Source organism: Tiliqua scincoides, chromosome 2, assembly GCF_035046505.1.
Source record: "Tiliqua scincoides isolate rTilSci1 chromosome 2, rTilSci1.hap2, whole genome shotgun sequence".
Classification (NCBI taxonomy): domain Eukaryota; kingdom Metazoa; phylum Chordata; class Lepidosauria; order Squamata; family Scincidae; genus Tiliqua; species Tiliqua scincoides.
The window spans coordinates 95,472,587-95,496,433 of NC_089822.1; the positions used below are offsets into that span (position 1 = coordinate 95,472,587).

General features: G+C 44.2%; 1 protein-coding gene across 1 annotated transcript in view; it reads right to left on the reverse strand.

Annotated features, from left to right (window-relative positions):
• PDE6B (phosphodiesterase 6B) overlaps positions 1-23,847 on the reverse strand; it is a 41,414-nt gene that overhangs the window by 11,567 nt on the left and 6,000 nt on the right. The window contains exons 7-19 of the mRNA XM_066612625.1: positions 18,563-18,629; positions 18,024-18,071; positions 17,291-17,440; positions 15,695-15,838; positions 15,034-15,099; positions 13,574-13,720; positions 12,491-12,598; positions 9,485-9,594; positions 8,710-8,797; positions 6,821-6,921; positions 4,363-4,470; positions 2,660-2,723; positions 713-787 (exon numbers count right to left, since the gene is read on the reverse strand). Coding sequence (XP_066468722.1) covers positions 713-787; positions 2,660-2,723; positions 4,363-4,470; positions 6,821-6,921; positions 8,710-8,797; positions 9,485-9,594; positions 12,491-12,598; positions 13,574-13,720; positions 15,034-15,099; positions 15,695-15,838; positions 17,291-17,440; positions 18,024-18,071; positions 18,563-18,629 — 1,276 coding nt within the window. The remainder of the gene's footprint in view (positions 1-712; positions 788-2,659; positions 2,724-4,362; positions 4,471-6,820; positions 6,922-8,709; positions 8,798-9,484; positions 9,595-12,490; positions 12,599-13,573; positions 13,721-15,033; positions 15,100-15,694; positions 15,839-17,290; positions 17,441-18,023; positions 18,072-18,562; positions 18,630-23,847) is intronic.

Here is a 23,847-nt window from a genome sequence, read left to right on the forward strand (position 1 = left end):
TGGCAACTTTTATTAGAATCAGAATTCATGTTTCTGCCCATGCAAATATTTCTCCCGTTTGCTCCAAAAATGGAATTGCAGCTTCATGGGCAAATCTTCACCAGCTGGGTGATTTTCCGGGGGGGGGGGGGAAAGCGTGGTGGGAGAATGAACCCTACCATCCCCCACACTCCAGTTCTAACCAGCATTACCGTGTCATACAGCTGTTTTAAAAGAAAAACAATAGGAAGCGCATTTCTAGAGCTCACTGAGAGTTTGGCCATAAATGGCTCCCATTAAGTTCTGTGGACTAAGTAAACAGGTTGCAATGCAGAAGACTTTGTGGGGAGGGGTGAAACTGGCTCTCCTCAAAAGAGTGGGTACTGGCTGCAACCTCAGTGATACCCTTGAATGCACCCCTTCACTTTGATATAAGTGAGTGGCTCCCATTTCTACCATTGTGGGAAAAAGCAAAGTGCTGTGAATGGGGGATACCAAGCAGTGGTAGGGGGAACGTGGAAGACTCTTGGAGGAGGGGTAGTCCAGTATGATGCTCATGCTTCACCAAGGCTTGCGCACCACCTGAATGCCTGTGTTAACAGAACTGCGACTATCCTGCTGCTCTGCTTTCCTGATTCAGTGGTGTGGGCCACAGGACAGATAGTGCAAAATAGGACTGGAAATGGAGATGCTTTGGTGAGGAAGAACTTCCTTTTTGATGCAACCCACTTACAATAGGCTGTTGCTGAAGTACAGACATTTCCAGATCTCCTTGTTCCCAGAATTCAGCTGCTACAAGCAGTGCCACCTACTCTGAGAAAAGACAAAAACACCTAAGAGTTTCATGTTTTCATTTTATCACCTTTCATATTGGACCAGAGATTTCCTTCTGAGAATACATTACTAGCAAGTTCATGTCTTTTTGGATTGAGGTTCTTCTTCCTATCTCAGATAGCTACCCTTCCTCCAGGACTGGCAGGCACCTGCCAATTAAGAACATAAGAAGAAACCTGCTGGATCAGGCCCAGGGCCCATCTAGTTCAGCTTCCTGTATCTCACAGTGGCCCACCAGGTGCCTCAGGAAGCACAGAAGACCACAAGATACTTTCATCTTGCTACCAGTCTCCTGGGTCTGGCATTCTATTTACTCTCACACCCTCCCACGAAATGGGTAGCAAATGTATCTGTCTAGATCAGGGGTGTCCAAGCTTTTTGGCAGGAGGGCCACATCATCTCTTGGACACTGTGTCAGGGGCCAGGAAAGAAGGAATTAACTTACATTTCAAATTTGAATAAATTTACATAAATGAATATATTAGAGATGGATCTTATAAGAATGAATGAAGGTCTTGCGATAGCTCATGGCCTATAAAAGGCATTGCACAAAGTAAGGCTGGCCTGTACTTCGCTGCTGCTGCTGCATCACAGACGTGAAACAGCAAGCAGTGGAGGGAGCCCTCATCCCACAGCTCACATGAGAGGTCCAACAGTTGCCCTCACACTGAGAGCAGTTGCATCAGGCCAACATGGACTCCAGCAAGTCTCAAGTCTCATTGGAGACTGCGGGCTCCCCATGGACCAGAGTGGAAGTCCCTGAAGGTCACAAGTGGCCTCTGGGCTGAGGTTTGGGCATCACTGGTCTAAATCCTTTGTTTTGATGGAGTGATCTGGTGGTTGCCACTTCTCCAACAAGGTTACTGGGTGACATTATCTACCAAAGTTATTTAGGTACAAGCACAGAGGAAACTTCTTGTTCTCCTAATTGTTGCAAGCTACGAAAGGAGCACCTGCTTGCAGACTTGCAAGTGCAAGGACTTCCTTGGAGACATGTTAAATTGCTAGCAAACAGAGGCTGTACTTCTAACTAGATTGTGGTCAGGGATTTATGCTTTGTCTGCTCTTTTCCATCCAAATTGCTTGCAAACATCACCAGCTAGCAAGGCTACTTATTGTGGGGAGGAGGGTATATGGGCTTAATTCTCTGAGTAGCATCCTACCTCTGATGACATCTGATGACATGTTTTCTTTTTTGCTTTCCAACCAAGCGTAGGCATCTTCTAGCAGCCTGCTTGTACTTTTATGCCCAACCACCCCCATTGTTGAATTCCCTTTTCATTTAGACTTTCAATAAACTAGTAATATTTTGACCCTTTGCCTGGTGCATGTTGACAGCTACTTCAATGGACTGTCACATGTCCTTGCCCTGCAGATACTACTGTGGGTTTAATTTTTAAATCCCTGTGGTTCAGTGCGCTAAGGTATTTTTTCCCCCAGGTGGCCTTCCTCTGCCTGGTCTCTGTAGTTTATGATGGTGGCAATGGATTCAAATTAGACGTTTTTTCCTCCTGTTCAGTTGCTGGGAAAGAAGGGAGCAGGAAGGTTCTGCAGGCACACTAACCACTAGGTACTACTCCCCTTGGTCAGCCTGCCTTCTGCTGGAACTCACTCTTCCCTTTCGCTAACAGTTGTCTTCAGCACTGCTGAGTTTTAGAGACTGTACAGTTTAAACTCATTGGGGCAAGCACCTATCTCCCGCTTATGTTACTCTGCGAAGTGCCATATATCGATTGTTCAGTACATATAATAAACCTACAATAATTAAAAGATTAGGAAATTTGGGGCCATGCAATGTACTGTGAGTTTGTGTGTTAAAGAAGAGACACTGAGTCAGGCACCTGACCTTACTCTGCACTTCCCAGGGTTTTGTGATAGCTGATAAGTCACAGGCAGTCATCATCATAGCCCTGTAGAAAAGGAACCAACAAAATGAACATGTCATTTAATCAGAGACTTTGATGCTGACCTATGAGAATTTCTTTGGGGGCTGAACTGTTACACAAGTTTACTACTGCTTCCGCAACACTGTTTTTTGGGGGGTTTGTGAGGTACTTATTGGTGCCATATGCTTCTGTCCCTATTTCTACTTTGCTACTGCAACAAACTATGGCCAGAATTCAAAGATGAATCCAACAAGGGTGCTTTGGAGCTGGACTGGCCCAAGACTGCCTGAGGTCTAGCTGGGCAGAAACAAAATGGAAAATATAGAATTTACCTTGTGGAAAAAACTGCTTGGTGAGGATGCATAACGAAACGTGTGGGAGGGAGATTATACAGTGACTACAACAGCTGTAGAATGGTTTGCAGTCAGTCTGTCTTGTGAATATTTTATATCCCAGTGTTTCTCAAACTGTGGGTCAGGACCACTAGGTGGGTTGCAAGCCATTTCAGGTGGGTCCCCATTCATTTCAATATTTTATTTTTAACCCATTTCTACCCAGCACACAGGTGTACACATTTTATCCCTGTTGCGTATATGCAACGTTGGGCAGAAATGGCTTAATACATTAGACTTGATGCTGCCATGGCATTTGACTGCATCTGCGGAAGTGTTACAGATCTGTTCTTTTAACAGACTACTGAGTATATGCTTTAAACAATGATAGTCAATGGGGCTTACTCCTGGGTAAGTTTGGATATGATTGCAGCCTCGAATTGTCAAAATTTTCCTGCTTGATGATATCAATTCTGGCCATGACACAACTTTCAGATTAATGACATCACTTCCGGTGGGTCACAACAGATTGTCATTCAAAAAAGTGGATCCCGGTGCTAAAAAGTTTGAGGACCACTGGTATATCCTATAAACCCTATACTGAATGCAGTATACACTTGTTAAATACAGCATTTGGTTATCCTTAATCAATTGCCTTGATTATATTTTTGAAAAGTGGAATTTAAATTCAGTAAATGAAAAAATATATAATATTACTTGCCCTTGATTCAAATTACACTTTGACTCAGGATGGTAGAGTTGGTTGTGGTAGTCTATCATCATGTGAAGAGATAATATAGATGTCCCTTTTGACCTTGTATACTTAAACCTCCATAATCCTGGGTTTATAGTTCTTAACAAAGACTTAGTAGTAAAGACTATAGTGAGCTTTCATGCCTATATTTAAATGCATACACTGTATTTATTACAGGACATTGGCTAAAGCTATTGCAAAGTGCGGCTTAGATGCTGCAAGACAGATGCCCACAATGAGATATTGAGTAGAACTCTTTCAGTGTGTGTGTATGCATGTGAGCATCAGTCTGCTAGAGTGGCCCTGAACCACATTTGCCCATCACTCAAGGTTCCATATGGATCCTTCCTTCCCAGAAGACAACAGGTTCCTATAGGCTCCAACTAAAAATGACTCATCCAACCCAGCTGGCTTTAAACATTCAGAACCACGCTCTGCTCTGAGTAGCTCCTCCTGAGAGGAAACCATTAAAACCCTTTGAAATCTTTCAACTGGCCCACCATTTTTGCCACTTATTCAGTGTCACCCATCTCCTCAGGTGTGCCACTCCTTTGACAGAAGCTTCTTATTCACTTACATGACAATCTCTTTTCTTGTCATCTCCAGTGATAAATATTCTGCCCACTCTCTCTTGTTGTCATATGCCTTGGATTCATCAACAATCTTCTGAAACATTGTTCTCTTTCTGTAGGAAAAAAAACAAGATTGTAGACAACAAAGAGCCCAGTCCTATCCTCCCCCCCCCCTCCACTGGTGCAGCTAACCAAAAACAGGTGTGCTGTATCCAGCGGGGGAGGGGGGCAGATTGAAAGGCTTTAGAGGAGAAAGGGGATTTAAATCCACAATGGATCTCCTCAGACCTGTGCCAGCAGTTTTGCTGGTGGAAGTCCTAAGAGGAGAAGGGGGAGGGGAGGCTTGAAAAAGGCAGGATAGGATCTAGTGTGTGCCATCACAATTGGACCCACTCTGTGCCACAGCCTCCCTGCCCCCACCACTTTGTTACCTGCTCTGGTGGGTGCTGGGCGGCCTGGCAATGGTTGGGGAGTGCTGCTGCCTCTTATGGCAGTGCTCCCAAAATGGAGCATTCTACACTCCGTCGGCAGCCATTTTACAACAGCAGAACTGTGTTTCACTGTTGTAAAGCCCTGCATGCACTGGCCCAATCCTAGAAAAGATTGGTCCGAAAAGTTTATAACCATTTCTGTGGCTTGAGTTTCACGGACGTTCACGTCAGCTTCCCAGAAGCCCCCAAATAAGAACAAAAGCCCATGACGTGTTTTGCACTAGCCAGGTTCTATTGGGAAGAAGGTGCATAAGATATACTTCCCCTCCACTCCTTCTGGAACACTCCCACAAAGCATGACAAAGGCATTCTTTATGAGAAAGAGATCGCCATCGCTACTCAATTGGACTGTGATTTCTCCAGGAGCAGCCTTGCCACTAGGCAGCGTGAGGTGGCTGCCTCAGGGAGAAGGTTCCAGGCACCATTAATGGACTGGGGACTGTACTGCTGAGGGAGTGTCATTTGTGTTTTTCCACACACACACACACCCGCAGGTGCCAAATGGTCTTGTCTAACTGTAGATTATTTCTCAAGAAAGTACATCTCGTGACACATCTCATGGCATCTCATACATCTCATGACACAGGGAATCCATTCCAGAAAGTCAAGTGCTATGGAAAAATAAGGAATAGACAGTTAATCTAGTGGTCAGGAAACAGGAGCTGAATAGCCCAGAAAACACTGCTCCCATTGTCTAGATTAGCTGTCAAACAGGCTGAGACAGAGCGCTGCAACAAATCCGTACTAAGAGAAGCAGTGTGATGGGAGGTATCACTGTAGTTAACAGCAGGGGCCTATCTTTGAGCTTCCTGTGTCCTAGCTCAGTCTTCCTTAAAACGTAGGTTAGCCTTACTTCATATTCCAGCTTGTTAAAGCTACTCACAAGATGTGGAATGGATCTCTCAACACCCCATGTAGTGTGTCTAAGGACATTTCTAAAGATTTGTAGTCTCAGAGCCCTATGACTAACTTAAAACAGCACTCCTTGCAACACCGTCTCTCTTTGGTTGCCTCTGTAAAATCCTTTAGCATCCCCCTCTCCATTTTTGGAGGGGGACAAAAGTAGGGGAATCTTGATTCTGAAATAACTCAGCAGTAGCATAAGGGGATTGCAAGAGTCTTTGAGAAGAAAAGCCAAGGTGGTAGCCAAGTAGCCAAGGCTACTAATTCTGCTAGTTCTCCATTGGGCGCCACTACCGATTTAACCTCCCTCTATGGCACTGGTTCCCAACCTGTGAGTGGTGTACCATAGGTAGTCCACGAGATCCTGAGAAGTGGTCAACTTCTCAGAAAAAGGTCTCAGAAAAAAAGAATGCCTTCTATCACTTTCAGTGTATCACTGAGGGCGCAGTCCTTTCCAGCACTGGCATAGCGGTACCAATGGGACATGTGCTGCATCCTGCAGTTGGGTGTCACTCACGGGGGCCTCCTCAAAGTAAGGAAATGTTTGTTCCCTTATCGCAGAGCTGCATTACCCTTATGTCAGTGCTGGAAAGCACTGACATAAGGGGTTAGGATTGCGCCCTGAATGAGTACTCTCCCACCTGAGAGGGTGGAGAACAGACTGTCCACAGCTGGCACTGCAGTGTCAGCTGCAGCTGTGGGCGGTCCATTCTCCACTCTCTCTGGTAGTACATGGGGGGTCACTCACTCAGGAGATGCTTCCCCATGGACCACCAGAGATGGCAGAGAATGGACCACTCAAAGTTGCAACTGGCAACAAAAACAGTAACCCACAAATCTTCTCTATAAATAATAAATCTCTAATAAATCTCTGATTATTACAATTTTAATTGTATTTTTTGTGTGGAGGGGGTGGGGGGATTGTACATGGTTCACAATGATTCCAATTTTTGCCTCAGTGGTCCATGGGTGCCTAAAGGTCAGGAAGCAATGTTCTATGGAGAACATAAGAATGTTTTAAAGAAACACGTGAACGAGTGTCTCTGTATCAAATACACGGGTCACTTACTTGAAGTACAGTGCCAAGTCAGTTGCTATAATGGCAATATCCATCAGGTGAGTCACATGTTCAAACTGCCTTCTGTTGAGATTCTGGTAGATGTTCAGGGACTGAAGAGAGGAAATGCATAGGACAGAGTTGAAAATGGGTGCCTCTTTCTGCAGATTACAGTAACTGGCTTTTCCAGTAGTCAAGAGCTGACGCAGACAGAAATATTTGAACAGAAGCTCCTGATCTAAACTTCACCCACAGTGGAAACATGTGGAATTACTGGACTTTGCTCTATAACAGAGTCAGTGTAGCCAAATGGCTAGAGCAGGGCTCTTCAAACTGGGACGTCGCGACACCCCAGCCTGTGGGCCCTGGCCTCTGCCCCCTTAAGGAGCGGGGGCAGCCTGGAGGCAGGGAGGAGGATCCCCAGGATCGTCCCACACAGGGGGCTGCAGCGGCTTGGGAGCACTTACCCAAGCCTCCTGCAGCCTCCCCGGGGTGCGGGCAGGCCGGTGCAACTTTTGGCAGGGCTCCCCACAGCAGTGAAAGTGAAAGCAGAGCGATCGGAGGTGGGGCACAATCGCTCCACTTTCACTTTCACTGCTGTGGGGAGCCCTGCCAAATGTCGCATCGAGCTCCCCGCGCCCCGGGGAGGCTGCAGGAGGCTTGGGTAAGTGCTCCCAAGCCCCTGCAGCCCCGAACAGTGTGATCCTGGGGATCGCGTCACTACCTTCCACCCGCCCCCACTGCCTCCCTTCCACCCCTGAGAGCACTTACAGTGGCTCAAACTCTCCATGAGAGTTTGAAAACCACTGGGCTAGAGAGTTGGAATTCAGCCTGGTTCAAGCTCCAGCTCTGCAACGGAATCCCAGCATGGCCTTGGGTAAGTCATTTCTTCTCTTGGTCACAGCTCAGGCCCTGCAGCAAGAGTTAACAGCACTGGGCAGCTGCCAGGGATCCAGGACACTCAGAAGGGCCTACTGCTGATTTCCGAGACTACCTTTGAATACATAGCTTTTGCATAGTGGTGACTCTCTTGGGACCACCCAGGTAGGTGGGGGGGACCATGGAGGGCAGTTTCCTGAGGGCCCCCTGAAGCCTGGGCCCAGCCTTTCCTTAGCTGACTGTCTACAAAGTGTACCAACCATGACCTATACCACAAAATTGTTGGGAAAGCCAAATATAATTATGGCTATACAGTACTTAGCAAAGTACTAGATCAGTGTTCTAGATCAGTGTTTCTCAAACTGTGGGTCGGGACCCACTAGGTGGGTCGTGAGCCAATTTCAGGTGGGTCCCCATTCATTTCAATATTTTATTTTTAAACTTGATGCTGCCATGGTATGTGACTGCATTTGGGGAAATGTTACACATCTGTACTTTGAACAGATCAATATGTATATGCTTTTAACAATGATAGTATATGGGACTTACTCCTGGGTAAGCATGGGTAGGATTACAGCCTAGGATCCTATGGGAGCATCAAATCTAATTTATTAAAAATAAAATATAGTAACTGAGGGTAAGTATGAATGTTGGAAATGGAACAGATATGAATAATTTGATTGACTGAGAAAGGTCTGGTTCTGTGGGAAACAACTCTTTTCCAGGAGTATGTACTTATTTAATTTGTTATGTGGACATAACCAACTAAATTTAAGCACTTTTGTATCCCATTGATTCCAGTGTGCGAGCTGACCAAATCCTTAACTCCCTTTTGTGAAATCAGTGGGATTTCACTTTGGCTGCATTGTGCTCAGCTTGAATGTGCAGCTTTGCACATAACTGCAGATCACTCGGATAAAGCCATAGAGCTTTTGGTAGCATTTGTTGCTGGTTACATTTTCCTAGAAAGCAACTTGGAATGAACTAAACCAATTCTGCATTTAAAACTGTGGAACACAAACCTCTTCTGAGAGTAGAAACTTGCCAAACTCCAAGTGATGTCTCTCTAAAATGGAGGAACCATGAAGTTTTGCTAAGGGATTTTGAGATCTGTTCGGAAATATTTTGGAAGGACAGAATGAAGAATAGTTAGAACAATGCCCAATGTACACAAGCACTGAGTGCATCAACCACAACGCTTAGGAATGAAAGAACGAAAACAGCAACTAGACATTTCTTTTTTCACAAACTGAAAGTAAGGGCACAATCCTAACCAGGCCTGCTCAGAAGTAAGTCTTATTTTGTTCAATGGAGCTTATTTTCAGGAAACTATGGTTAGAATTGCAGCCTAAAGCAATTAACTCGAATCGAACTCAGCCGTGAAGCTTCCTGGGTGATCTTGGGCCAGTCACTATCTCTCAGCCTCACTTACCTTACAGGGTTGTTGTGGGGACAAAAGAAGGGGAGGAACTATGTACACTACCCTGAGCTCCGTGGAGGAAGGGCAGTATAAAAATGTGAAAATTAAAATAAACGTGGCACACTTCAGTCTGCAGTTTTAAAAAATGGTTCTGTATGGATAAGTGTAGGAAGAACTTAGAGTCACTGAATCTATGGCGATTAAGAAAGAAACAAACTGGCTGTTTTGTGTGAAAGCAAGAGATCAATTCCTCTGGCATGGATAGAAATCACTGGAAGTGATAGGTGAGTCCACTGTGGGCAGAATGTGGCATGATCTCAGCTCCAGCCCACACACCACTATGAAAACTGCATAGCCAGTCATAGAGGAGCACCTACTTCATTTGATAAAGATTATTAGTCCCCCGATGATCAATATCGTGACACAAAGCCGCAGTTACCATAGCAAGGGCTTCAAGGTCTGTGTAGTATTGCTTCAGATTGCCTGTCTGCAGGGAGAAGATCACACTTGGTGTTCTTAGTAGAAATGACAATCAGCCCTGCTAGCTACTTGTACTGAAAATTTAGGATAGGGAGCTAAAAACTTGTGATACTTGTAATACTATTCATTTTGTGCTGTACACTGAATGTCTCATTACAGTGAGGTAAAAGGGATAGCAGACAGTACTTTCAAGGAAGTCAAATGCCTATGCGAGTCCTCCAAGAAAAAAAAATGTCCTTCTGGTGAAAACATGTCAGGCAAAAGAATTCTAGCCTAGCCGCCTTCCTGCCATGCTAGTTTTCTACATGCATAGTGATTTTTCATGGGGGAGCACTGCCCCCCCCAGCTGGAACCTGAAGTAGTACAGCCCAGGAAATCTTTACTACTCGATTCCAGTGGTTGTATAAACTGGGCCCCAGTCTGATGTGGCTTGAGGGGAGGTTCTCAATCCAGAATCTTAAGTACTCCATTCATAGGGTAACAAGGGCAGATAATCACAGCCAGAAGCTACTGCAGTTGCAGACTCAGGGAACTCTTAGATAAACATAAGAACATAAGAACATAAGAACAGCCCCACTGGATCAGGCCATAGGCCCATCTAGTCCAGCTTCCTGTATCTCACAGCGGCCCACCAAATGCCCCAGGGAGCACACCAGATAACAAGAGACCTCATCCTGGTGCTCTCCCCTACATCTGGCATTCTGACTTAACCCATTCCTAAAATCAGGAGGTTGCGCATACACATCATGGCTTGTACCCCATAATGGATTTTTCCTCCAGAAACTCGTCCAATCCCCTTTTAAAGGCGTCTAGGCTAGACGCCATCACCACATCCTGTGGCAAGGAGTTCCACAGACCGACCACGCGCTGAGTAAAGAAATATTTTCTTTTGTCTGTCCTAACCCGCCCAACACTCAATTTTAGTGGATGTCCCCTGGTTCTGGTATTATGTGAGAGTGTAAAGAGCATCTCCCTATCCACTCTGTCCATCCCCTGCATAATTTTGTATGTCTCAATCATGTCCCCCCTCAAGCGTCTCTTTTCTAGGCTGAAGAGGCCCAAACGCCGTAGCCTTTCCTCATAAGGAAGGTGCCCTAGCCCCGTAATCATCTTAGTCGCTCTCTTTTGCACCTTTTCCATTTCCACTATGTCTTTTTTGAGATGCGGCGACCAGAACTGGACACAATACTCCAGGTGTGGCCTTACCATCGATTTGTACAACGGCATTATAATACTAACCGTTTTGTTCTCAATACCCTTCCTAATGATCCCAAGCATAGAATTGGCCTTCTTCACTGCCACCGCACATTGGGTCGACACTTTCATCGACCTGTCCACCACCACCCCAAGATCTCTCTCCTGATCTGTCACAGACAGCTCAGAACCCATCAGCCTATATCTAAAGTTTTGATTTTTTGCCCCAATGTGCATGACTTTACACTTACTGACATTGAAGCGCATCTGCCATTTTGCTGCCCATTCTGCCAGTCTGGAGAGATCCTTCTGGAGCTCCTCACAATCACTTCTGGTCTTTACCACTCGGAAAAGTTTGGTGTCGTCTGCAAACTTAGCCACTTCACTGCTCAACCCTGTCTCCAGGTCATTTATGAAGAGGTTGAAAAGCACCGGTCCCAGGACAGATCCTTGGGGCACACCGCTTTTCACCTCTCTCCATTGTGAAAATTGCCCATTGACACCCACTCTCTGCTTCCTGGCCTCCAACCAGTTCTCAATCCACGAGAGGACCTGTCCTCTAATTCCCTGACTGTGGAGTTTTTTCAGTAGCCTTTGGTGAGGGACCGTGTCAAACGCCTTCTGAAAGTCCAGATATATAATGTCCACGGGTTCTCCCGCATCCACATGCCTGTTGACCTTTTCAAAGAATTCTATAAGGTTCGTGAGGCAAGACTTACCCTTACAGAAGCCATGCTGACTCTCCCTCAGCAAGGCCTGTTTGTCTATGTGTTTTGAGATCCTATCTTTGATGAGGCATTCCACCATCTTACCCGGTATGGATGTTAGGCTGACCGGCCTATAGTTTCCCGGGTCCCCCCTCTTTCCCTTTTTAAAAATAGGCGTGACATTTGCTATCCTCCAATCTTCTGGTACCGTGGCCGTTTTGAGGGACAAGTTGCATACCTTAGTCAAGAGATCTGCAACTTCATTCTTCAATTCCTTAATAACCCTTGGGTGTATGCCATCAGGGCCCGGTGACTTATTGATCTTTAATTTATCAATGAGGTCTGAAACATCTTCTCTTTTAACCTCTATCTGACTTAACTCCTCGGTCAGGAGGGGCCGTTCGGGCAGCGGTATCTGCCCGAGGTCTTCTGCCGTGAAGACAGATGCAAAGAACTCATTTAATTTCTCTGCCATCTCTAAGTCTCCTTTTATCTCCCCTTTCCCTCCCTCACCATCCAGAGGGCCAACCGCTTCTCTGGCGGGTTTCCTGCTTCTAACATATTTGAAGAAGCTTTTATTATTCCCCTTAATGTTGCTGGCCATGCGTTCCTCATAGTCTCGCTTGGCCTCCCCTATCACCTTCAGCCTTCTAATGGTTTCTAATAAACCATTAGAAAACACCAAGAATTGTGTTACTTCAGCAAGGATTGTTCTATCTCTGAGCAAATCTTTATTGAAGGACACAGAACATCTAACCCAGTTAGGGACCTATCCTACCCAACTTTCCAGCACCGATGCAGCCACGCCAACGGGGTGTGTGCTGCATCCTGCAGTGGGAAGTCATTCACTGAGGCCTCCTTGAGGTAAGGTAATGTTTGCAAGGGCTGCACTACGGCTGCATCAGTGTTGAAAGTTGGAGAGGATTAGAAATGAGAGTTGTTTAATGAAACATGCTTGCTGTAAATGACACAGGGCCAGGAGAAGCATTATTAAAGAGATACCATCAGTAGTGTGAACATGGTCTGTGCAACATTGAAGCCATGGCGCCAGTTGTGATAGGTGATCTTCCTATAGCTCTTGCTGACCGAGTAAACAAATCTCACCAGCACCTGTGAAAACAGAATTGTAATGAGCACAGGCTTTCATGCCTTTGAAGGAATGAATGGAACATGGATTCTGTTGGACCAAGGATTCTGTTGAATCCTTGACTGCTGATTCAGAGCCCAATCCTGTGCTCAGCGCGCCAGCTCAAGACCATAAGGCACGTTTGCGAGTCTTGGTGCTGGTGCTCCGCTGGTGGTAGCCCAGCATCGGTCAGCACTGGGCTGTTGCTGGGCAAGCATTGGAGGTCTGCTGCTCGGCGGTTGTGTGGACCACTGAGCAGTGGTGACGTAGGTGGAGGTGTGGGGGGAGGTGGAGAGGCGGGGAGGAGGCATTCCAGGGCAGGGGGAGGTGGGGAGAGGGCAGGGAGAGGGTGAGGAGAAGGTCTTCTGGGGGAGGGAGCAAGTTGGGAGGGAGGCTGGACTGGTGGATCCACCAGATCCAGATCCTCCTTGTTGGGTTCACTGCCCAACATGGAGACTCTTAATTCTCTGCCAACCTTTCGGAGACCTCACTTTACCTGGAGGAAGGGGACAAAAGTCCCCTTCCTCCTGGGAGCTGCCAGTGGCTGCTTAGAGTACGCTGGATGCAGCGGTAGCCATTTTTGGCGCTGCTGCAGCCCCATGCCCCAGGCAGCTCAGGTTTGCGCTGTCAAGCTCCACACAAGTGGTGTAATATAGCATATTTATTAATCAAGGTTTTAGGGCTAAAATCCAGGGATGGGAACTTGAGTCACTTGAGTCCAAGTCGCAAAAATTAGTGTTTTTCACTGACTTGTTTACACTCAAGTTGCGGGCGGGGAAGACTTGGTAAAACACTTTAATCACAACTGAGAAGGCCCTGGACCTTGCTGACATCCCCTTAGCCTCAGATGGTGGTGTTATCCTAAGCAGGGCCTTCCCTGATTATCTTCAGGAAGGTTGCTTGATATTCGTATGTGCCTGATCATGTGTGTGGATTGCTTGATACAAGTTTTCACTTACCTCCTGTGGGATTTGGAATTTTTTCACTACTCCAAGTTCATAGTACATCTGAATACCGCATTTCACAAGGTCCAGTTCAGTCCATTCCAGATCAGAAAAGTGAAAGTCATAGATTTCAAATTCTGTAGGATTCGGAAGCTGTTCTTTCTGAAGAGGGAAAAATGATATCTTCCTTAAGGGGCAAGTGTTTTGCAAAATTACCCAGTTTTAATCATGGGATATGTCTTTTACCATATATGACTATGATAATGGAGAGGAGATTTTACTCATATGAAAGAGGAAAATCAATAGTTAAAGATTTCTTGATTTTTCTGCCAATTGATATGCCATATCAGGGGTGCTCAAACTTTCAACTTTAGGGATGCTGGACCTTTAACAAGTGTATAGAAGAGAGAATTTCAGCAGGTGCAACTTGTCATCCCACAAATGACAAGCTACACCTGCTGAAATTATCTCTCCAACACAATTTTAAAGGTCCAGGGTCCCTAAAGTTGAAAGTTTGAGCACCCCTGTGCTATATGAATGTAGGAGTCAAGCTAGATGCACTGTTCTGACCCTAGGACACTGTCACCTTACTTCACTTTTCCAAGTGTCTCTTCTCTGCCTGTTTTCATTTTGGTTTGTGTGGCCAGTAACTGAAATGGCAACAGAAAGGTTTGTTGGAGTAGGTTTGTCCAACTTTTGTATTCGTGGGATGATGGACATTTAGAATCCAGCTTCATTGCAGGTGATAACAATCTATAAGAAAATCAAAACCGGCAGAAAGGGCTTAGCCTGTACAAACTACATGCACTTGGGCATGGTTGGGCATTATGTGCCAAACACACAGAGAGAAGTAAATTTGAAGTGTAGAATAGTCCTTGTTCTCTCATGGCTTATGAGAACAAATGTTTTTCCTTCCAAATGAAAATCATGAGTAAATATATTTCCTGCACCTTGACTAAAATCCAGAAGAGCCTCAGTGGATGAGAAGTGCAGATAAAATTGCTTGAGACACTGGTTTGCCAACTCTAGTAACATTAACTGTATTGATTGACGTTGCACTATGCTGGAATACTGTACATCACTGAGGGCCCTGTTTCCCCCTCTGTGCCCTGTTCTGTGTGCCCCCAAACCTGGCTAACCATCAGTGGTAGGGGCAGCTAGATTCAGTGATGAGCCTCTGGCACCACTGCTGTTTGCAGCTGTGCTCCCCAAATGGCTGTCGGGGGTATGCACAGTGCACCACCAAAAGCCATTTGACCACAGCAGGTCAGTGTTCTATTATTATGACAGGCAGTGCAGCCCTAGTTAGGACTGGGCTGTGAATCTCTAAGAGGAGCTGCATCAAAGAAGACAGCCTGCCTGTAGGAAATTCAGACACACCGCATGGTAGAATAGAAGGCTTCTCAGTTTAGATCTGTAATGTTTCCAAGAAAAGAGGTTCTCCTGTCATGGCAGGCTGTGTGAACAACACTCACTAAAACTGTTGCCAGCTCTTCTTCATCACAATCAGTCACTTCTTTCCCAAGCTTTTCTTGAGTGGGCTGTGGAGACAAACACATGTTGAAGCGATGACTTGCAGCACTTAAAGATTGCCCAAGACATTCTAGTGCTTGAAGGGGACAATCTAAACCAGGGTCCGTTTGCTGGTGGCCTTGGGGGCAAATCCTTGACCCACGTGGCTTCCCTGCCTTCCCTTTCATGCTACTGTTGCTAACAGTACTGAGGATTTAGGTGTCTGGCCAAGTGGATCCTCGGATGAGTGAGAGCTTTTGGCGCTTGCCCAGCCTGGCTGATGTCTTGTGCCACACCTGATTCAACTCTTGGGTTCAGCTGCAGTATGCTGCTAAATACCCAGTTGCAGAGGAGCAATAGTGGAAGAGAACTATGCCTTTCTCTCCTGCTTCCTGGAGGCAGCTGGTGGTCCATTGTAGGAAACCGGATGCTGGACTAGACGGGCTTTTGGCCTGATCCAACAGGACTTTTCTTACATAATGATTGCCCTTTAATGGTACCTTAAACTGTTCTGCTTTCTCAGCTTCTTTGTTGAACCGCTATATAAATACTGTTAACAATAATAATGTTAATGGCAGGTCTTGGTACACATGGGCGAGTAAGTAGAAGCTTTGAAAGTCATACCAGAATTGCTTGGATTTCATCCTTGTCGCATTTCACATGATAGAGCACCACATCTTGTGCAATATCCTTTCGGTTCTCCAGTTGATTCATCCTATCATAGGTATCAGTATTGAGCACCGACCAGCCAAGGAACTGTGTCAGGGACTTGAGAAATAAAGCAGAAGTCACTGGAACAGGAGGCGACACTTGTCTCCCTCCCAAACCTCGATGATGATGATGATGATGATGTGTGTATATCAGGGCAGCATGACCTGAAATGCCACCCCATGCCCTCTTGGCTCCATGGCCTCTGTACTAAAAAAAAACAAACCCCAAACTCTTACCATGATCCTTATGTGCTGTCAAGCCCAGAAGTGCAGGACTTCCAGTTTTATTTACAGAGTCAGCACAAATGCTTGCAAATGTTTGTGCATTCCCTATAAATGAAACCAGAAGTCCCACACTTTTGGGTCTGAGAACGGCGCACAAGGAACACTATAAGGAGAGAAATGATCTACTTCCTACTCAAGTGACCAGGAAGCAGCTCATTGCAATTTATCTCAGTAGTGAGTTGGATGGAGGCAGCAGAACACTCAGGGTGAAAGACACCTCAAGTCTGCTTCCCCCACAGGCCCCCTTGCAACTTGCCACCGATGCAACCTCATGGATAGGTGGCCTCGTGGTAGGGCTTGCTGTGGTTTGTATAAAGGGATAATAATAATAAGTCTTAAACCACAAAGAACGGGGCTGGGAAATGAAGGGGGTAGGGGAAGGAAATGCCCCCGGGGAAGGCTTGAGCAAAGAAATGTGTCCAAAAAATCTTTTTGAGGATGATGGGGAGAGTGAGATGGGAAAGGATTCCAGTGATAAGGGGCAGCTATGGAAAATGCAGGAAGTTGGGAAGTGAAGGTGGAGATCCTGGGCTTGGAGCAAAGACTGGTGGCAGGTGATCAAAGAGAACAAGAAGGCAGAGAAAACTAAAGAAGAGAGGACATGAAGAAAGAGAGAAAACTGTGACACTTAGAGGCAACTAGGAAAAGCTTGAACTGAACTTGTTAGGATAGAAGAAGCCCAAGGAATGGTACAGAGGAATAAGGTCATCAGCTTGAAAGTTTAAAAAAAAATGAGGTTAGCAGAAGGTTTAGGCACAGATTGAACTGGCCTAGAAGAAGAAATGGAGAAGACAAATCATTTTAAGTAACCATTAAGAAAATCTTGGGGCACCAAACCTATTGCCCAAGGCAGACAATAGCTACTCAGTTGGATGCTCTTCAATGTCATCTGTGGCTGTAATCCTATCCACAATTAGCTGGAAGTAAGCCCCATTGTCTATAATAGGACTTACTTCTGAGTAAACATGCATAAGATTGGGCTCTGTGTCAAGAAGTGATTTTTCTGTGTGCTGCATTAGGTAGAAACCCACAAGTACAGGATTCTTCTGGATTGACTGGATCATGCACATACAAGTAATGTATGTGCTACAAACATATTACAGAGGCTACTGAATAGCTGTGTGGGAGCAAAAGGGAAGCCCTGCAAAACTTAGTGCTTTGCACCCCCTCTAGCTACACCACTGCACACATTGTATCTCCAATCATCTCTGTTAAAGAGGCCTACCTCCATCAGGGTCTCATCCTGTTCATCAAAGGGCTTCATGTCTTTTCTGTTGAAAAATGTAGCAACACCGACAAGTTCTTCCTTCTTGTTGACTATTGGCATAGAGAGAACATTTTTGATGATCCATCCTGATTCATCAAGAGGGCCTTCCTTAAAAACAGCAGCATGTGGGTATGAAACATATAACAAGCTACACTGAATGTTGCTTCAATGGAAATCATCTTGCTAGATTTATATTATGTCACATGAAAAAGAATATTGTATTTAAACTACAATTTAGGGCTTATCTATACTACAAACGTAGGCAGGTTTAACAGTCACCCCTTTTCTCAGGGAATACAAAACTATTCATGAATGGTTGTAACCAGTGGCATCACTACGGGGGTGTGGGCTGCACCAAGTGACATGCACGGTGGGGGGGTGGTGACACCACTACTGGCCAAAATTTTTTAAATCTTGGTATTTTCAAATAACACCATCATGTTATATATTAATTGATGTGTAATTTCATGAAGAATGCAATGAAACAAACCATATTGAAATCTCTCTATTCTATCAAAAGTTACAGCCAAAAAACCAGTAGGGGTGGAGCCATGGTACATCAACATGCCCACCACCAAGGGCATTGCCCCACCCACTGCATGGAAGAAGGTCCATCATAGGGGTGTTGTGCTGGCATCCTGCATTGATGACACAAATCCTAGTAATGCCACTGGTTGTAACCACATCTCACCTGAAATGTAAACATTTCATCAGAAGCTGCATTCATAATGTTGCAAATCTAGAAAAAGGCACAAATATTTAGTGTTATGATCAGAATTGGTTTAGAGGAAAAAATACATTTTTTTTAAATTGAAAGAATTGTTTAACCAACAAGATGAAACATTGTGGCTGAGGTCCACATAGTTGCTTGAGGTGTCCCTCTGGTTTTCCACCGATCCGGTAGGACTTTTAAATGTTTTTCTTTGGTAGCAAAACATCTCCCATGCCCGCATAGCAAACATAGTTTCAAAAATGGGTTTCAAGTGGGTGCTCCTTTTTTTAGCAGGGGGAGAGTAACTGGCCCACCTCACCCCAGCACTGTCTGTTCTAGTGGCTGTCTGCTGGCATCTTTTCCTTAGCAAACATAGTTTCAAAAATGGCTTGCCATTTCTATAGGAAAAAAACAAATCTAAAGCCCTCTTGGCCATGCAAGTACCATCAGATGGTACTTTAGCCCCTGGCCATAGCTGTCTTGATTGCTTGCAGAAATATGCTCCCATGGATACTTACAAAACCAGTTTCTGCTACGTATGTTGGGAGTCCACTAACCAGTGCCCAGTGATCAGCCTTTGGGTTTCTGAATGGAAAGGAAAAATACATGAACACACTGATCAAACTGTTTGGCCACATATGAAACTCATTTGTTTAGTTAGGAGACTCATGCAGCTCAAACCTTTGCATGTTCAGTTGGAAGTAGTCCCAATACATTCAGCGGGGCTCACATCCAGTTATATGTGAAAAGGACTGCAGCCACCAACACTTAGCTGAACATTTGTTCTGTTTGAAGAACACTTTTTCAAAAGGCTATCCATCCACCCATCCATCCTGTCTGTCTGTCTGTCTCTTTATATAGCATCATGCAGGTGGAGATCTCTCAAAGCGGTTTGTGTATGATTCCAAAGAACAACAGCAACAGAAGCAGGTTTTCTCCTCTGCTGGGCCACAGATAGAAAAGCCGCTCTTGGCCGCTTCTCTTTGCCCTCACACAGCAGCTCTGAGTGACAGCAAGGGCTGGAGGGGACAAGATGACTGGGATCCTCACCCTACCCAGGTATTTTGGAGGCTGCTGGCTTCTGCTATGGAAATCCAAGAATATTCACTTGAACAAGAAGTGGGAAGAAAAGGTCGCACAGTAATTATTGTGTTTTCAGTGTTTCAAGAGCACTGTATAATATCTTACAAATATATTTCAGAGAGGTGAAAACGGGAAAGCCTAATGTGACTCAAAAATGGATCCTTCACTGTTTTAAATAGTTTTTAAAACAATATGGCAGTTCTTAATCTGTTGAACCATATAGGCTCTCATAACTTGAAGACATGACAAAGAGCTGAACTGAGGTAAAGTAAGTCTGGTCTTACAGGTTTTCCTCAGCTGAACTGAGGAAAAATAAGTCTGAGGAAAAGTAAGTCTGAGGACCAGGGTGACCAGATATAATAGAACATGGGGGGTTCCTCCCAAGATGGCCTCCAGCCCAGCTGTATTCTAACTTGCTCCGCTTTTATTTTCTTTTATCACTTTAATATATTATTTAATAAGTTTTAAACCATACCACCGTTGTTTTAAGATTGTTGTTTTTAATAGATTTTATTTTTTAATTTTTACGAGCTAGTGCTGCTAGCTAATTAGCTTGTTAACATTTTTCTGGCGAAGTTTCAAGAACTTCTGAGTCTCCCTGCTTTTGATATTTTCGTTTCTTCTCTCCTTGAAACTGTGAGTTAACTTGTTGATTTATGAGTATGCAGCAATAGACTTTTAAAACTGATAAGATGAGACGCAAACGACAGCTCTCCCCTGAGATATCAGTCTCGGAAATACAACATGACTCCCAAAAACTATCCAAGCAGTCTAAGCTGGAAAAATATTTTGAACCTGCTGAGAGTCTTCAACCTATCTCCCCTCAGAACTGCGTCTGTTTTGATCCACCGGTGGCTATTGACTTTGAAAGTTTTTCACCTCTTACTAAAGGTTTAATTAAGGACTTAATTGACGATCAGAAGACTAAGGCTCCCTTGGTTAAAGGGAAAGAGCAACTCTCTTGTTCAACGGATCTGTTGTTGCACCACATACTTAATATAGCAAAAGACGTCAAGCACAACCTTAGCACTTTGGAAAACATTCTTTCCCTCTTAAAGGAACGTTTTTTGGAACCCTCGGCTCATATTACTCATCAGCAGGAAGCAAATTACCAATCTCAAGCGACAGAGTCTCAGCTTTTGGAGAAATTCCCCTCTTCAAAACTAATGTTAAAATCCTCGAGCATAGCTCTCTCAATCATCCATCAACCTGGAGTAATTGTCGACTGGTCTCAACCGTGGATGATTAAGAAACACTTGGCATCAATCCTGAAGATGAATAGCTCTAATATTGATTTATGTAACTACGTGAGATTGCCTTCTGTGCTTCGGCAACAGCGCGTTCTTCTCTATTTCAATACTTGTAGAATTCCAAATCGAATCTTTCTTCAGTCTCAACGTTTTAGAGCGTTGGGAATTTTTCCTCAGAGACATTTCCAAAATATGATCATCCGAAAACTTTTTTCAACTCACCTACAAAATGTATCCTCTCCCTTGGAAAAGTCTATGCATTCAAATGGAAATTCTACATCTACAATAAAAGATTCAGTAACTGTACAAGTTAGCCCAGCTCTACCTAATCATGTTCTTCCCCAAAAAAACCCTCCGCTACTACCTTCTCCTCCTGGTCGTCGAGGACAATCTTCACTACTCACATCCAAGACAGACCGGCCTCAGCAAAAATCTCGCAGTCTTCGAAGGACTAAGAACTCCTTAACACTGCGACCAAAGAACCTGTGCCCCTCTCTGTCGATTCCCTTCGTTGGATCTACTGAGTCCTCGAACTGTTCTTCTTTCCCTTCCCTTCCACTATTGCAAACTCCTAAGTCTTATGACCAGTCAAGACTCACTCACTCGACAGCTGTTTCTCTCTGTTCCAATGACCCCCTTTCTCTCTGTCCCTCCTCTTCTCCTATATCAACCCAATTACCCATTTCTCCTACTAACTCAATAGAAGTGGACCAGCAATCCTTACCCACTGTTACTGGTCCAACTAAGTCTATTAATCAACATCTATTTCCTGTTTGTGTTGTTTCTAAGTCCCTACCCTCTGAACCCTTTGTATTGGTAGACGCTACATCCCAATTCCCTCCTCCTTTAAATTTCGATTTTACCTTTGTAAAGGATCATTTTGATGGTTCTCTCTCCACATCCTCTAAGCACTGACTAGAACCAACTTCCCTAACCCCTTCCTCTTCCACTCTTTTCACTTTGATCTCATGGAACATTTCCGGTTGGTCATCTAAAAGCTCAGATAAGGACTTCCACGCTTTTATTAAAAAGTTTAATTTTATTTTATTTCAGGAGACATGGTCGTTGGTCCCACTGTCCCTACATGGGTATACTTCCTTTGTGACCCCAGCATTTAGGAAGAATGCCCTAGGGAGACCTTGTGTGGGACTTTGTTGTTTTGTTAAATCTGGCCTTTCTTGTTTAGTTTCTCAGTTAGATTCGAACTCTCCTTATTTTCAAACTATATTAATTCAGTTTAAAGATATTCAAATTCTTCTTTTTAATGTATATATACCCCCAGCTAAACTTGCCCCATCCGACATTTGGTTAGATCTTGATAACACTATATCCCGTGCTTCTAACTTATATTCTGATGCTTTTATGATTATTTCTGGAGATTTTAATTCTAGAATTGGCCCTTCAAATTCTACACTTGCCCAGCAGATGAACTGGTACTCCGATGACCTTATCCCCCCTTGGTTTCAAACCTCAAGGTCTTCCAAAGATTCTGTAATAAATAGTTTTGCCCCAAATCTTATAAGTTTATGTATTTCATTTAACGTCTTTATTCTAAATGGCTCAAAAGGCCGTGACATTCCAGGCGATTTTACCCACCTCTCTCCAAGAGGTGCTAGTGTAATAGATTATGCCCTAGTTTCTCCTGCCCTCCTGCCCCTTTTATCAGATTTCTGTGTCTGCACCCGTTCTGAGAGTGATCACTTGCCAGTTGCACTTATTCTTAATATTCCCTTTGATTCCCCTGTCTCTTCTCTTTCTCTCCCCAATCCAAGCCGTCCCTACAGATGGTCACCAGTTGTGGAGCAAGCCCTGTCCCAGTGGACTCAGGCACCTGAAACTAACTCCCAATTGCGTTTACTATTTGCCTCTCGGGCCACTACTGATGTGATTGAAGCTTTCCAAGTTATAATCTCTTCCTTGGTAGATCACTTGAGGATGGCTAGCCCAAGTAATCCTCCTCGTTTTACAAAAAATACATGGTTTGACGAGGAGTGTTGGAAATTAAAAAAGCAGGTGCGTACCCTTTTTCTTTTTTTTCAGAATAATCCATCTTCTTACAATTTACAATATTATTTTCAACTACGGACCGCCTGCCGAAAGTATTTCCAGGAAAAACAACATCTTTTTGCCCTTGGGAAGTGGTCCATTCTCCATCAAGCCATTATTTCCAAAAACCATAAAACTTTTTGGGACGCAGTTACTAGGGCAAGTCATCCAACCCCTGTCATCTACTCTGACATTCCAGAAGCCACGTGGACAGATTATTTTTCCAAAATTTTCTATTCTTCTTCCCTCCTTATCTCTAATATTGATCTCCAAAAAGTCCCTGAATGGCCATCGGTTTCCCCACTGGAAATTTATCAACTCATAACTTCCTTAAAATCAGCCAAAGCCCCCGGCCCAGATTTTATCATCAATGAAATTCTTCTTACTAATCCTGGTTGGTGGGCTGCTCCCCTGGCTTCTCTTTTTACCACGATAAATTCTACAGGTCTATTCCCAGATATCTGGCGCTGTTCATTTCTTCTTCCAATTTTTAAGAAAGGTGACCCCGCTTCCCCGTCAAATTATCGTCCTATAAGTCTTTTATCTTGTATAGAGAAGCTTTATGCCAAATTCCTTCTTCAAAAGCTGTCATCCTGGGCTCGTTTGAAAAACCTTCCAGGAGTCGAACAATCAGGTTTTCGCCAGGGTGTTTCTACTCTGGATCATGCCTTTGCACTTTCTTTTCTAGCCCAGAAATATTCCATACATCATAAATCAAATCTATATGTAGCCTTTATCGACCTACAAGGTGCTTTTGACTCGATAAATAGAGCCCTTTTATGGAAAAAGTTATTCAACTGGGGCATTGACCAGAGGCTTCTGTTTTTGTTACAGCAACTTCATTCCCATAATAAATGTCAAATCCGTCTTCCTTTTACCAATATTCTCTCTTCTAGTTTTCCTATCAATAAAGGAGTGAGGCAAGGTTGCATCCTTGCCCCTCTTCTTTTTAATTTATTCATTGCCGATCTTCCTGCCAGCTTAACCACCACCTCTCATTCCTTTCCTGTAATAAATAAAAAGCCAATTCCGATTCTTCTTTACGCCGATGATACAGTACTTCTCTCACTCACAAAATCCGGTCTTCGTGAGCTCATTTCCAAATTTCAAGTTTATTGTCATTCAAATGATCTTGTAATTAATGCCAACAAAACAAAAATTATGGTTTTTTCCCACTCCTGGGCTCCTTCTAAATGGTCAATCAATTCCCAATCTTACACTCAAGTTAAATCTTTTAAATATCTAGGTTTACATTTTCACTATAATTTATCATGGACTCAACATAAAAAGTCAGTTATTTCTTCAACAACTACCCACCTTTTGGCTATAACAAATTTTTATTTTAATGCAGGAAACCAATACATCCCAGCAGCGATTCAAATTTTTAAAGCAAAAATTATTTCTCATTTATTATACGGTATCCC